Source organism: Strigops habroptila, chromosome 6, assembly GCF_004027225.2.
Source record: "Strigops habroptila isolate Jane chromosome 6, bStrHab1.2.pri, whole genome shotgun sequence".
Classification (NCBI taxonomy): domain Eukaryota; kingdom Metazoa; phylum Chordata; class Aves; order Psittaciformes; family Psittacidae; genus Strigops; species Strigops habroptila.
The window spans coordinates 3,590,096-3,606,063 of record NC_044282.2 but is presented as its reverse complement, the minus strand read 5'-3'; the positions used below and the strand labels follow the sequence as shown (position 1 = coordinate 3,606,063).

The window sequence follows — 15,968 nt, the reverse complement described above, 5'->3', positions numbered from 1 at the left end:
TTAACTGGAAAAAAAAATATCAAGTTTGCCATTAGGACCTTAAGGGCTCAACGCAGTCTGGTTTATCCAGACAACGGGAACAAGAACTGGTTGTAGGTACTTGCTGTCCATTTCTCTATTAATGCTAGAGAATTGCTAGCTGCCTTTCATTAAATCCTTGGCCGGTTATAGCAGTCTCACCACCACTACCCTTTTCTTCCACCTCACCCCCCAAATTTTTATACAAAAATGAAGGCATTTATCATTATTTACACCTACAACAATGAACATAAAATGAACAAGTCAAACTCTCTTAAAAACCACGAGTGGAAGGTAAAAGAGCCTGAAGTCACACTCATAAAAAGTCTGAGAAACATTCACGTAGACAACAAGAATCAGTTTTGGAAAAAGAAACTCCCAAATTCTGTCCCACAGAATCATCAATTCATTACATAGCCAATTAGCTGGTCATGCAGATTTTCTTCCTCAAATTGTTTTCCAGTGTTTCTCCTTCAGCAGTACTACCTAAATTTTGACAAAGAACAGTGCTTGAAAACTCACTATTCCTGTTCAAGACTACCGATACACATAAAGCATCTACTTTAAGTCTTATTTTTACATCATTTTTCAACACTTGTATTAAATATTGGTGAAAATATTTAAAAACAACTCACCTTTAAAAACATCAGCAACACACAACCTAAATGGTTTATCCACTGATCTTTGCGGTGGCTTGAAAGAATCTGCAAATAAATTGACAAGACCTTTTAGAATTCCTTTATTCAGTAACTATCTCAACAACTTCTCACCTAGGTATAAATGAACTATATTGCATTCCAAAGACTTTGTCCCACATTTCTCCACAAGAAATTTTTGACATAGATTTTTACATAGATTTAACCCGGATACATCACTTTTTAAATGAGGAAAAATTGCACTCACCGATTTGCTCTAACAAACACTTTCCTTTATACCATTGTGTGAGGTCACTTATCTGACCCCTTGTAACCAGATTTTCACCACCAAGGCCACTTGTTGGGATATAAGCCACATCTGATTCCTAATTAAAAAGAAGTTAAACATACATTAACAGGATCTTCTAGCAGAAGCAGGAGATGCATTTTTTCAATATTATGCATCTAAGCTACAAAAGAACAGTTGGCACATTCGTATTTCCCCTGGAGAAGGCAGATTTCTCAGTTGATCCATTTTCTTTCAGTTTACTTATTGTCTGATCACAGTGCTTCAAGCAAAGGGTTGGAGATACTTAAACACAATGATAGCAACATTAACAACTAGAAACTGACTTCAGGTAACAAACTCCAATTTTATATCTGACAGGCAAAACTTTGGTTTGAAATGCTGGTTTATGCATAGGGATTTCGGGAGGGCCACAGCTAGTCCACATGAGGAAATATGAGAAGAACATTCAAGAATGGCTAATGGAGAGTTTTCTTATGAGTTCATAATCCACACTGACACCTGCTTTGGTATAAAACTCTCTACCGTTACTCATGCAATCCCGAACATTAAGACAGATGATCTTTGGTCTGTTCTGCTTTATAGACAATAATCCCAAGAAACTACAAATGAGACAAGTGCCCCAAAGATCCAACAGACCTAAACAAAGATGATGACGACAGAAAGAGTATTGATCCAGGGCTCAACATACATCCTACCAGTAAGAAAAGGAATCCGCTATATTATGTGTGCATAGCAGAAGCAGGAAAGTGACACAAAATAATCTGACTGTAAGAAAAGCTTGTCCTACCCAAATGCCTGAGCAAAGCAACAAAGATCTCAGAAAATTACATTACCTTAAAGCCAGCTTGTTTAAGAAATTGGCCAAGTTTACTCGTAATTTCCTGAAATCTTTCCTGTTGCCAATTGACCTAAAATAGAAAACATATTATGATAATAAAATTGTAGATTTTTAACCATGACTCCAACATACTGCTGCCTGTCATCAACTCTGTAGTACCAGTAGATGTTCTCCACACAGAGCAGCCAATGAATGTATAAACACGAGATTTCCAGGTGGTTTCATAGTTGGACACGTAAGAGCATACATATTAACAATTAGTGACAGCAAACAACACACCACTACTTACCTTGCAAGCCCCTTTAGTATGACTTGTCCTTGAACAGCTCCTTTTTTTCTTAAGTTTACTCAAAATTCAGATTCAGCAAGAATATATACAATAAATACACAGTAATAACATAAAATACAAACTACTAATAACTAACACACGTTACAGGTTTAAATAAAGCTCTTGGGGTCTTGACCTGAATGACCACCAAGATGCCCTTGAAGATGCCACTGGTTTAACTGGTACTTGTGAAAATCTAACGTAACAAGAAGGACCCCTACTCATTTTAGCACTAGAACTATCCTGCCTGCTTTGAAAATACACCCATCAATAAAAAAATATCGTAAAGCCTAAACACAACAGACAGAGCTGAGAATCAAAGAAAGACACAATACTGATCCTTAAACTTAGGGTCCACAATCCTAGATGGAAACCCTGCAATTGCATGAAAAAAAACTAAGCACGTACCTGGTCCATTTTATTGACTGCAACAGCTAGCTGTGTCACTCCAAGAGAGCGCACTAATAATCCATGTTCTCGAGTTTGTCCTCCCGTCTCAAACCCTGCTTCAAACTCTCCTCTGCTAGCATCCACAACCAAAATAGCCACATCAGCCTAGATTTAAAAAAAACAGAAAACAAAACACAATCAACCAATCAATCAATCAATCTAAAGTGGTTAAGAGGTGGAAATAATCCAGGTAAGTACATCGATCAGCAACATTTCATACAAAACATACTCTGAACAGGAGGAATCCTGATACGCTTCAAATGTAACTGAAGCTGCTCAATCCTATCTGTGTCATGGCCACTTTGGCGAGATATTATGGCATTATGTCACCTCATGTCATAAACCATCATTTTCTGTTAAACACAAGCCAACTTGTGATTTTGGAAACCTGTCCTCTTCAAACTGCCCACTATGGACGTGCTCCACAGACTTCAACTGAACAGAAGCAACCTGTGCTCCGGAAGCTTAAGAACAGGTATGAACACAATGTCCAGTCCTCCCTGCTTCTGTCTGGACACCTTCATAGTAAGTAGCTGCGAAAATTACAGATAAATCACCTCACTATACAACTGAGACAACCGGTCAACTGCATGTTGGATGTGGATGCTTCACAGTTCACTCAAGACACTGGAGCATGCTAAAATCACAAGATGGAAAAGAAAAAGTAGCCTATTTATAATCTACGCAAACTCTGCCACAGCATTAAGAGCAAAAAGGTATCAAGAGAGTCTACAGCACTGCATAAAAGTCAGCATATAAGCACAGGGAAAAAAACCCACACTTTGCTGTTAGCCTTAAATGCTGCTAATATTTCTTCTACTTTTCCTGCTTTGGCAAGTAACAGCCAGGTAGACCACCATCATGTACTAAGCAATGGCGACCTACATGAACAGAGGTACCGCCGACAAGAGGCGGGTATAACACCATTTCGTAGGACTGATGAGATGGACATTATGAAAAGACAAGAAAAAGTGATACTTTCTCTCTTTCCTTATGTGCTTATGCTTCAGGATGCCAGGAGAAGGAACAGAGACAGCACACTGTCCTGGCTCTGAACTCCCCTCGCTTCATCCTAGGCATGAAACCCCCCCAAGTCAGACAGAGACAGCACAACCGTGAGAACGGGAAAAGGATGAGGGATGAATTTCCCTGCAGCTCTCAGCCTCAGAAGTGCATTGCGGTGAACTTCTCCCTCAAAAAAAGGACATCCTGTATTTTCTAAATTATAAAACTGTGCCTCAGGACTTACGGGAATTAATCATAGGTATCAAAGGCTAGATCCTGGCCCTGATAAGGCTGATTTGCATTTTGTGTAACAGCGGTTGGGGATTCACCTCCTAACAGAATTCAGGCATCAGAGCTATTTCCATGTTTGCTTTCTTCCACGCATTGCTTCACTGGTAAGTTAGCTACTCGAACAGGCAGCAGGAACTTGCAAAGTTCAGTGATTCCTTAACAGGCTTCAGAACAGACCAGGCCCTCACCATCCCGAGAGCTGAGGGAACACAGAGATATCAAGTCTTATTTGGCCAGCCCCATCTCCTGTTGAACTGATAAAATTGCTGGTGGATTTGCAAGTCTTAACACTTCTGCCTCTATTATTTTTCCCCCAAAAGACAAACCAATTTAATTGAAGTTGTAAAGAAAACGGCTTGGTTGAGCCAGCATTTTCCATTGTTCTGAAACTAGAGATCCACTTCTAATTTTAAAACTCCTGAACTTCCCACAAGATATGCTCCACAATATAGATGACTGTACAAGCTCTACACCATAATTTGCAAACTTCTGACTATTCTGCAGCCTAACCACTGGGTCACAAGGTCTGAATTCTTACCCAGGCTCTGCTTCAGAGCTAGAGAAGAACTTGGGGCAAGTCAGCCTTCCTACGGTATAGTTTGTTATCTGTAAAATCATACTAACAGTAAGATCCATCCTTACTGAGATCTAAAGATAAACCCACATTTCAGATTGTAATGGTATGCACAAAGTAAAAACCTCTACACAGTAGCTTAGCTTCAGAAAAAAAACAAAAAGCCAACAACAAAAAACCAAACCACAAAACCTTTGATTACAGCTCTACTTCAGAGTACCAATTCTACTATTTAAAAAAGGGTGCCTTTAAGTGGAAAATTTTCATACATTTTATGTCATGTAACTGCTATTCTTCCCCCCTTCTGATTTATTATTTCCATAAATTAAATAACTAATCTACATGAGAATGATAAGTGTCATACTGAATTCAGTGAGTAGTGCCCAATACTTCTGACTTTATCTACTGTTCCTAAAACAAGCTGCGGCAGTCTCTGCAAATGCCCTATTGACAACACAGATGCATTCTGCATAAGCTTTATCTACGTTATGTTTTCACATTCATATAAAAATATAGTGTTAAACAGATGCCTTTTGTTTGACCTTTCCAGATCTTTTTTTCTTCAAGCTTGAAACCACTTAGTCTTTACCTACAAGGCCACTTTCACAGAACTTCTTGCTGAGTAGACATATGGCACATTTGAACAGCTTTCAAAGCTCAACTCTGATGTTATCAAATTGTAACTTAGTATTCAAATTACTTCCCTAATAAAACTCTCCTCCAAAACATTAACATCCCACTACTGCCTTTAAAGTTAAACAAACACATTCTTTTTAAGTTTAGAAAACTCATGAAAACCTCAAAAATATCTTAGCACCATCAATGATTCCATTTCATCCTAGATTTAAAAAAATAAAAATAAAGAGAGAACTAATTTAAGAAAAAGTTTTAAATAATAACACTATTGGAAAAAGAGTTTTAGACCATCTCTACCTGTGCAGCTCCTGTGATCATATTTGGAATGAAGTCTTTGTGGCCTGGAGCATCCATCAGTGTAATTACTTTAGTCTTTGTCTCAAATTTGGTCATACCCACATCCATTGTCACTCCCCTTAAACAAAGCATATATGCAACGCACCATTAAAACTGCTTTGAAAGCTTCATAGAGATACAAAGTAAGCTATAAAAAACACAATCCTGAAGTTAAATGCTTCATAGCTTTCATTTGATTTAGCCTGCACAAAAAAATTGAAAGAAACCTGCTTGCTGGAAAAGCAGTAACTCTAGCCACGAAGAAACAAACATCCAAAATTCATAGTACTAACTCCATTCATCCATAGACTATGTCCCAACAAGCACAGTGAGAACATGAAAATTGCACTGTGTATTTAAATCATTGCTAATTCTCCTTTTAACATTTAGGTCTTCAGAAAAAGGTGACAGAGTAATGGGGACGTAGCCAAGAATAAAAAAATACAAGGTACGGGACTATAGGAATACAGTGATACATTTGCAAAGATCCACATGCAGAACTACTGATTATCAAATAGGGATCACAGTGGTTTGACTCAGTTCCACATCTCACTAACAACCACACGGCACAGGATTTGAGTAGATGAATCCTATCACACACATGTATGTATCTCGGTTAGACATCTGCATCTCCTTTCATAGATGATGAAGACTGGTACTTTCAAGGGACAAAACTTCTCACGTTAGCCTAGATACTTAAAATATGCTGTTTCCAATGACAATATAAACTAACAAAATAAACCTCCCTTACTGCCTTACTCCATGTTTTTCAGCATCAGTTTTCATTGAGAAGGTTATTTCAACTATAAGAGCTTACATGCTATGAAACCTCAGACGACAAGTGATTTTAAAAATATAAACACATAAGAAAATACTTTTTTTCATTATTTTCTGAATGCAGAACATCATGTCTTTAGCTAATGTTCTTAGAAAGTCTTAGATTTTTTTAATTTGCTTTACTGCTTCCTCATTAAATACCTTTTCAATAAGATAAAATTCAATCTTAAATTTCATATTTCAAGTTATTTAGGCAATTTATGAAGAAGAAGTACAATTTATTTCTAAATTTTATATTCAACATAAGTCATGTAATGAACTGACATTTCAGTACTTAGTTTATAATTCTGACACCCTTTCATAGAAATATTTAACCTAGAACTTTTAGTATAAAATGATAAGCAAACTGAGAGAAATTTGGTAGCAATAAACCAGCAAGGCAGCTTTAAATGAACTAACTTGGCTACTAGAAGTGTTTTGCATTGTAGTCCTCCACTGCACTCCACTGCACTCCACAGCATAAACATATGTAAAGAAATACTCAACTTCTTATTCACATTTCTTATAACCCAGCAAGGATATTACTTTTTTTTATAACATGTACTCATACAGAGAAAGAAAAATATTTGCTAAGAAGTATTGAGTAAATATCTTTAAACGTTTAGGGTATTCCTACCAAAGCATTATTACTAGATCAGTATTTCCTAACAAATGCTGTTCTTTCAGAAAAAAAGGGTAATTCCCATTGAAAGATATTTCTACCTTTCTCTTTCTTCACCCGTTTCATCCAAGACCCATGCATAGGCAAACGAAGCTTTGCCAGCCTTCTTAGACTCTTGTTCGTATTTGTGCATAGTTCTTTTATTCACATTTCCCAAAAGGTAGAGCAGATGACCCATTAAAGTACTTTTACCTGCATCAACATGTCCTATAGGGAGGGAAATAAATATTACAACGATTTTATTAATTTATGCATTTTAAACATAGTACAAGAAGAAATATACTAAAACATGAAAATCACATGCACTAATAATCCTTATGCAATCCACAGAGTCTCACAATCCTGTAAAACAGAGATACATAGAGTTTATTGAAACTATCAGTTAGCATGACATCTATATAGCATCTCCAAATTCATACCAAAAAGAATACACTGACAGAATGAAACCAAACCAAATTACATTTTACTATATTGTCAAAAGGAAGCTAAAGTCAACCTCATTGTCCTAGTCAAGGACATATGAATGTGTTCCTTTCCAAAGAACAACAGTCAAACAGATGCAACTAAAACTAGTATGAGATTTCCTTTCCCTTTAGGGAGGATAGTTTTGCTTCTGTATCACTTCCAGATTCACTTAAGACAATTTTTAATCTCTATGTATGTCAAAAACATAATTTAACAGTATTACCTATTACCACCAAATTAAGCAGTTGCTTTCCTCCTTGTCTCTTCTCCAACTCTGCTTTCACATCTATTTGTGGTTTTGTCTTGCCTGACTTTTTTACTGGAGTAGGCACCGTATTCTGCTCTTCTGAAACCTGCACTGCTTGTGAAAGAGCAGATTTTGAGACTGCCTCAGGTACCCCAGAAGTTACACTGGCATCTTCAGTTGACAGTCCTTTCTGAGGTGTATTAGCATGGCCATTTTCTTCAGCAATCACACTAGGGAAAAAAAAACCCAAACAAAAAACACAAGGAATGACAAAGAAGCCATAGAAATGCAAGAGAGAAATTGAGTTTTCCCTTCACTATCATATAAGCCCCAGACAAAGAGTATGTGATAAGCCCATTAAGGTGGAAGCGATAAGCAGCTGGATACAAACTGCACAGATACCAGCTCTGAACATCTTGTCTGAAAAGCACTGTGTACAAAAGCAAGATAAGAAATAATCTTGTAAAATACATGAAACAGATAAACAAAAGCTTCCCACAAGACACTTTTTTAACAGAGAGGGAAAGGACAGTTGTGCAGAACAACTACAGAAAGCTGGTTGTCTGAACTAAGAGCCCAAGTCAACATCGAATCATCGATCCTAAAACAGCTTCCACATACACTACAAGTATTGCAGCTGAATGTAGCCATAGTCTATTGTGAGAAGAGCAATACAGCATAAAATGTAGATACTAAGCATATCTGAGCTGCAATTTAAGGTGCAATGCTTATATAGAGTTATATTTATCAATACTTAGAAAAGTAAAAATTGATAAAAACTTAGAGGTATCCAGGATCAGGGGCTGTAGCGACAGGACAAGGGGAAATGGGTTTAAACTTAAACAGGAGAAGTTCAGGTTAGATATAAGGAAGAAGTTCTTTCCTGTGAGGGTGGTGAGGCACTGGAATGGGTTGCCCAAAGAAGTGGTAAATGCTCCATCCCTGGCAGTGTTCAAGGCCAGCCTGGACAGAGCATTGGGTGACATGGTCTAGTGTGAGGTGTCCCTGCCCGTAGCAGGGGGGTTGGAACTAGATGATCTTAAGGTCCTTTCCAACCCTAACCGTTCTATGATTCTGATTCTATGACTAAGGCAATTTGGATTCCCCAACTCCCCTTCTCTAATACCCTGTTCTCCCACAGATCACCATACTAACCCTAATAGTAAATAATCCTAAATATATTATTCTCTTACACTCTCTTTCTCTCTGACTTGTAAATGAGGATAATTTCCTAACTTACACAAGTGTCCTGAGAATATACATGATTCTTCACCTGTTACGACAAAGATGGCCACTAAAAACATACACTAAGTAACATCTTCAAGAGAGCTAAAGTTTTCTTGCTGCCTGACAGAGCTCCATGGTGAGGCACTAACGCGAACAGCAAGACAGGAATAGAAGCAGTTATTACAGGTGTGACAAAACTGTATCCCAGCAAACTTCAATATACAAACCACTATTAATTGCATGAATATGTGGAAATACCTACAAAATACTATATTTAGAACTTTACCCAAGAAGAGACTTCTTCCCATGGAAAACTGGAAAACCTTTCCAATGCAGTGTATCACCATGATGTGGGCTGCTTTCTTATGGAATAAATTCATGCAGGCTCTCAGAATCACGTGTCTCAACATCCAGGGTGAATTTTTCACTCTCTAGTGGTTTATGTATCACTGCTTAAAGCTCTCAAATAGTTTATAATTTGGTGGTGCAAAGCAAAAGTGCTAGATACAAATTAAATAATGAGTGAAACATGACTCTAGCCAACATAACATTAGGCCTTGCTACTTTTTCAACAGTGCAATATTTGAACAGTCAGTACACTGCTCCATTCAGAATTTTACAGGTTTCAGATACTACCACGTTTTGGAAATCTGAAAACAACCTGTGTCATGATAAACTAAAACTTGCCATTTCAGAGGAGAAACATCAAAATGGATAGAGTGTATGGTCTACTTACAGAGCATCTCTGATGAGATAATTCAGCTTTTTGCTGACCAGTGCCAGGAAAAGGGAGAGTCACTTTATTGCTATGGACCTAATGGAAATTGGGCAGATGAAATGTACAAGTCCAGTCTCATGGAAGTACATGAAAAGAGATGCAGTAGTAAGACCCTGACAGTTAGTTATTCCTTACGGCAACCAGATGAGCAGTTTATTGAAAGGTTGGTAACAGCTCAGAAAACTGCAAAGGAGCTTTTTCTCTAACAGTCAATGAGAAAATGAATGACATTGAAAGTGCTTTTCAGTAAGCCTTTTCCATTGAGATTTTTCAAAATTACTGAAACTTTCTGTCAGAAGACAGAGCATATAGGATAGCATATTGGTACCCAGTATGTCGCTAGTGCAGGCAGTTGAGGCTATAAACAAGTCATCTGCATTAGCAAGCATCTTTGGTAGCAAAGTTCCAACCTGGTCTGAGTTATGTTGAACCATCATACCAAGAAAAATTTGTATTTGGAGGAAGAGCACTTCCTAACCAATTCCTCGTGTCTTTGTAAGAGAACTTGATGGAACTTCCAAGAGTGGTCTCAGCTTGCCAACGTCTGTGCCTGTCTGCCAAATGACTGTTAGCCGCTAATGTGGAGCCATTTGATTAAGCAACTCTTGACTTCTCTGAAATGACAGAACCATTTACACACCTTGTATGTACGCTAAAGTAATGTAATCGAGAAAGCTTGACCACCAACAACTCAGGCACAAATGTCAAAAGGAGCTTACCACAGCTTTTTGTTAGGAAATCAGCAGACATACAAAAGCCAGATAACACTGGCAAGGATCAATACGTAGCAAAAATTAAAACTGCCAGGCCAGAAACTTTCTATATTGTCTTGCCAGCAAGGACCATAAGAGTAAACTGAGCAAAAGCTACGGTTACATCACTGTTTTCTGGGGAAAAAATAAGAAATACAACATAAGTTGTCATAAAATATGTTAGAAGACACTCAATCTCACACAATTATTGAAAAGTTCACACTACCATGCATTCAAAGAGGAACCTGAAAGCTTATCTGCTGAAGATCAACTCTGCGTAATTTAGCTTTTAAACATCGTTTTCAATCTCGTAGTCTGGACGCTTAGTGAATTCTTTTTATGCAACCGACTCTTTCGGAGTACTTACAGTCATTACAGGAATGCCTACATTTATTTCCCCTTTCAAAATTATTAATTATGTAATATTGATCAGGCTGATTAAAATAACCATCCTTTTTTGCTCACGACTTCTTCTGGCATCCTTCATGATTTAAGAAAAAGCCTTGCAAATAGTTTTGCTAGAGTATCAGTTTGTCAGAAGAGCAAACTCCATTTTCTGTAGACAATCTGTAGACTAAGAATACCCAGCAACAAAGGCAATCAATGCTCGAAGCAATTCATGAGTTCTAATAATGTGTTCATTTTAAATAATATTCATTTATTATTATGAGGTCATCCTTCATAACAAGACTGACTCATAAAGGCTGAATAGCTAGTCAAAGAATGGTTGGTTATTTTTGCTAATTATAGGCCACTAGTTTTAAAAACATGGTCCATGAATTATCTTTAAGATCCCATAAAAGATGAAAACAAAAGCTAGATCATACATACTGAATAATCACTTTCTAATGGTGTCTGTTCCAACACCATACAAGTATTTGGGGGTGAGATTAAGGGCCAGTTATAGGTGTTTTAAAATCCAAACTGCTATGAATCATTTACAACACTGTGCTTTTGGTCAGTGATATAAACTATGTACTTAGAAATCTATATTATTATAAACTCTCTGCAGTGTATTTATCAATGCAACAATAACATAAAAAAGGTACAAAAAGAGTCGAAAGAACAAGCCTTTCTGAGGTGTTAATACACACAGATTCATCCTGTTCCCCGACAACTCATCCTTATGCTTGCAGTATTCCACAAGGTGACGGCAGAAATAAAATCCCAACTCTGATAATCATGGAGTTGAGGCAGGGGTTCATGATTTGCTTTGTTTTTTCAAGTTTAGAAACAAATGCGTACAAAGTCATTACAAGTTTGGACGACAGCATTAGTGCTTCAGCTAACCACAGTATATTTAGCACAGACTTTATGTACTGTGGAAAAGAGCTAGTCAAGCTACAACTGCTAGGAGAGGAACTAGGAAAGCAAATGCTACTGTCCTACACAAAAGAAGGAAAAGTATGATGCGAATATGTTCAAGACCTCCTCCCACATCCATCATGTCAAGGTCCTAGTGCCTTGGCAGTGCCTCCACCGTGGCCTGTAGGACCATAGAAGAAAGGAGGCCACCACAGACTCCTCAAGACAGGGATCTTCAGACATACCCAATAACTTTACAATTTAGATTGCGTTTTCTTCCATATTCACTGATTGGCTGTGCTCCAGATCTCATGCTCTTTTATGAATCATTTCTTACCTATTCCTCCCACTTAAAGCTAAATGCCCAATATGTATCCAATTTCTACAACAATAGAGGCTTGTTCTAGATCAGTATTTCAACAGTACCACTAAGTAAGTGAGGTGAATTAAAAAAAACAAAAAACAAAACATCTTTGCAATACTGAGGATTTATCTAAAGGGATTACCAGCAGGTCCTGAAGGCTTCATTTTTTTCTGACACAAAAAAAAAACAAACACTATGTCACATAATTGGAAGCAAGCATGAGACAAACTATTTCAGAGTCCCTGAAGAGAAACAGTGGCTGAGAAGCCAACTGTCTTTCCCCAGAGACCGAGTCATCGCTAGCCTATCCAGGAATTAGTCCATTCTACACATGAGAAAGCATTCTTCTTATCTCCTCCTTCCCTATGGAGAAGGCACACATATACAAAGTGTGACAACTGCTAAGCAAGTATCAGAGATACATAATTCTGTATTTCCTCTTTTTTATAAACAAACATTTTAAAGTCATTTTTATAGCTAAAAAATTCAATCACTACTATCCAGGACTAGCTGGCAGATCTTTTTCACTCACTTAAGATTCCTTCCTTCTTATAAGCTTCTACCCAAGTTAATTTAATACACAAAAGTACCCATGAAAAACTCCTATTTATAAGAAGTGTGGTAGAAACATCAGAGATGATAATGAAATTCCTATCAACATCACAGCACCTTCATGTCCAGTTGTCACATCCAGAGTCACTGATTAGAAGAGGCAATAGTGGTGGTGGAGGGGACAGTTCCCTTTTATATATTGCAAATCTCAAACAGCACAGAAAGATTTTGAAAGGTCCAGAAATATTTCATTTGGAGCTTATTGCATCTAAGTAGCTAAATAAACATGATGTCTCTTAGCAATGACATTTAGCAGTATAAAGGGAATAATGGTATCAGCTTCACACCTTGTACTAAAGCTTAAGAGACTAAGACGCAACTGCTTGTTTTCACTCAATTATCAAACATGAACAACTTACTGTAAACTAAAGATCATCCTACCCTCTTAGTCCCAAAAATGCTTTCCAGATCAGGGCTACAAACACTGCAGGATGAGGTGGGGATGCTGGCACTGCTTACACTTGTGAATTTTTTCCTGAGGATGAGCTATGAAATTTCTTGCATGGATTAAGTGGCAAGATCTGGCTTCAAAACCAGAATAAGCACATCAAAGAAAGAAAAATCCATTAACCATTCTTTACAGAAACAGCCTAATGTGGTGGGGAGGCACAGAATGCTACATGTAAGATTTCATGGGCTGTATTCCGAACACACATGCCCTATCCTCCTATATATCTTTAAGTATTTACTGCTGGCTGCTGTTGTAGGTAGACTCAAACGCCCATTTCCACGCTCTCACAAGACATCCCCCCAACAGTTCCAAGTGAGGATAAAATTAGAACTACTGCTCAACCACTCTAATTTAGCTAAAGCATAAGGAGGACCAATTTCTTCTCTACAACAGTTGTACCCTGGACACCTGTTAAGGTTAATAAAAGCTGCAGAGGAAGACAAAGTTTAACTATAAGTGATTGTTTTCCCCATAAATTATTCTTAAATGTATTACTTCCTTTGAAGAACAAGTAATTACAGTTAAGATTTATTGATTTCATAATTCCACTTAGAGAACTAAATTTAAAATAAACGAACCCCAAGAAAGTTCAGTATTCTATGAAGCGGATGTTTAAATAATCTGACTAGCTGATATCTCTCTGCACTATTCATAGTGAAAGGATTTGTTAAACTCAAAACGTGAGGTACCATCTCCTGAAAGTAATTCTGAGTCAAACAAGAAGCTGAGATGGTGAGTTCTGGTGAGTGACACTAAAACTGCTGTAAAAAATAGAAAATAAGAAGAAGAAAACTTCTACAGGTGCATCAGTCTGAAAGAAGAGCTTCTGATGTACCTTGGTGTATGAGGGCTTGGCTTACCATGGAACTTCAAATCCCATAGATTGTTTCTTTCCAGACACTGTCATTTTGGTAATTTTTGGCACAATTTCAGATTCCATTCTGGCTGACTGGGAATCCCTTGTTTTTCCTAGTAATAGACAAAAAGTAAGTTTGAACTTCAGGTTGTGACTAACAGGTGTTAAATATAAAGTTTAACAAGTTACATTACTTATCTTCAACTCAAAGATACATTACTTGCATGTATTACATGTTTATTCAAAATCACCTACCAACAATATTTACATTGAAAATCTCATCTGCATCTCCAAGCATCCACATGACACCTATACCATTCAAGAGCTTCACCCCCAGCACTTCTGCAGGGTACCAGAAGCATTTTATGCAACATGAAGATGAAGAAACACTTGGCAGCTGCTCACTAGCTGATTAATTCTTATTCAGTTTTTCTTTTGCCTTAACATTTTTGAGCCTCAAGTCTATTGTAAAAAAATGTCTACCTCAGGTACTGCTAGCAGCAGCACACGCTACTAGCAGGCCTTCACTGAAACCTGGAAACAGAGTTCTCTTGTAGTGAATTACGCTGAAGAAGCCAAGCAATACCCAAAAGCTAGCTAATTTAAAGGTTATTTAGAAATAATTGCAAGAGCTGAGTAACTTAATTACTTTAAAGGTACCAATTTTTACCATAACTTAATTGAAACCACAGTTACAATAAGGTTCATTCTTCATTTTGTGAAACTAGTTTCAAAACTAATAGCACTGCACCTTGTGCTCTGAAGGATATTATACACACAGGAAAGCAAAACAATAATCTGAATTCAGAATTAAGCTGCAAGTTTTAAACAATCTTCACCTACAGATGTATCAGAAATCTAGAAAACTGCCCCTTTTCTTCCAGTAATAGACCAGTTTGGCTAGTCACTAGTCAAGTGAATACTTCTTTTGAAGAACAATTTAATCTTTTAAATTTTTCAGATTACTACTGTAAGATAAACTGCTAGAGTCATTTTGGTCCTATTCATCTAGGTTAACTCTTTATTGTGTTCTGAAGTATGACGGCTACACCTTTAAAACCACAGAATCACACTTCTTTATATATAAAGTTGCGGTCAAAGCTGCTGAAGATTTCAGGTAAGGAAACAGAATGCCACAGACATATCTATAATAGACAGCATACCAGAAAAGCTGTTGTGGAACTTTTTGTAAACAATGACACTACAGATTAAGACATTCTTATTTAACATAAGACTCTGTCTTCATCTCCCTCATTTGCCTTATCTGCTGATACTCATTTTATTTATATACCACCTGGAGATCTCTGGAACAAATAGTCTGTATACACATTATTAATAATTGCATACCACGTGCACTGTAAGTAAGGAAAAACAGTAAGAGAAATAAATGCACCAGTACAAATCATGGTTTACAATAATCAAATTATGTAACTGACAAATAGTAAAGATTCCAAATAAAAATTCTCAGATCACTGGACAAGGACTATAGTTAAGCACAAAGATTTTTGTTTCATCTTCAAGCTCCTACATAGACCACCTACAACATCTTTTTTAGTAAGCAGTTAATCACTTGAGTTACAGTAAAGTTACATGACTTTTGTTACCAACTTGGTATGTCTTTTTCCACTTCAATTTAACAATTTTCAAGCAGCCACCACTTTCAACTGCCAGTTAAACATGAATGCTTCACACGTAATTTGAAAAATTAATTACATTAATTCTCAGAAAACACCATGTTTGAAATCAGGCCGCTAGTAACTAATAATTACAAAAAATGGAATTGAAACGAGATTATTTGAAAGAAACCAAGATAACAGTTCAAATCACATAACTGGAAAACGGCTTGCAATCTATTACCAATATTTGCTATGTATGATCCAAAATCAAGTGTCAAAAGGTTTTACAAAAAACATCTTCTTTTAATCAATTTAGAGATTAAGCTTTACTCTGTACAAATACATTGGAGTGTTTGACACTGATCCAAAGTTAAAT

General features: G+C 37.0%; 1 protein-coding gene across 4 annotated transcripts in view; it reads right to left on the bottom strand.

Moving 5' to 3' along the window:
• The window catches only part of HBS1L (HBS1 like translational GTPase), a 55,949-nt gene that overhangs the window by 9,761 nt on the left and 30,220 nt on the right, over window positions 1-15,968 (bottom strand). For all 4 annotated transcript variants that reach the window (XM_030489413.1, XM_030489418.1, XM_030489417.1 and 1 more), the window contains 8 exons: window positions 13,981-14,089; window positions 7,608-7,861; window positions 6,961-7,126; window positions 5,383-5,500; window positions 2,538-2,684; window positions 1,797-1,871; window positions 922-1,039; window positions 654-722 (listed from right to left, as the gene is read on the bottom strand). In XM_030489413.1, the coding sequence (XP_030345273.1) occupies window positions 654-722; window positions 922-1,039; window positions 1,797-1,871; window positions 2,538-2,684; window positions 5,383-5,500; window positions 6,961-7,126; window positions 7,608-7,861; window positions 13,981-14,089 (1,056 nt within the window). The remainder of the gene's footprint in view (window positions 1-653; window positions 723-921; window positions 1,040-1,796; window positions 1,872-2,537; window positions 2,685-5,382; window positions 5,501-6,960; window positions 7,127-7,607; window positions 7,862-13,980; window positions 14,090-15,968) is intronic.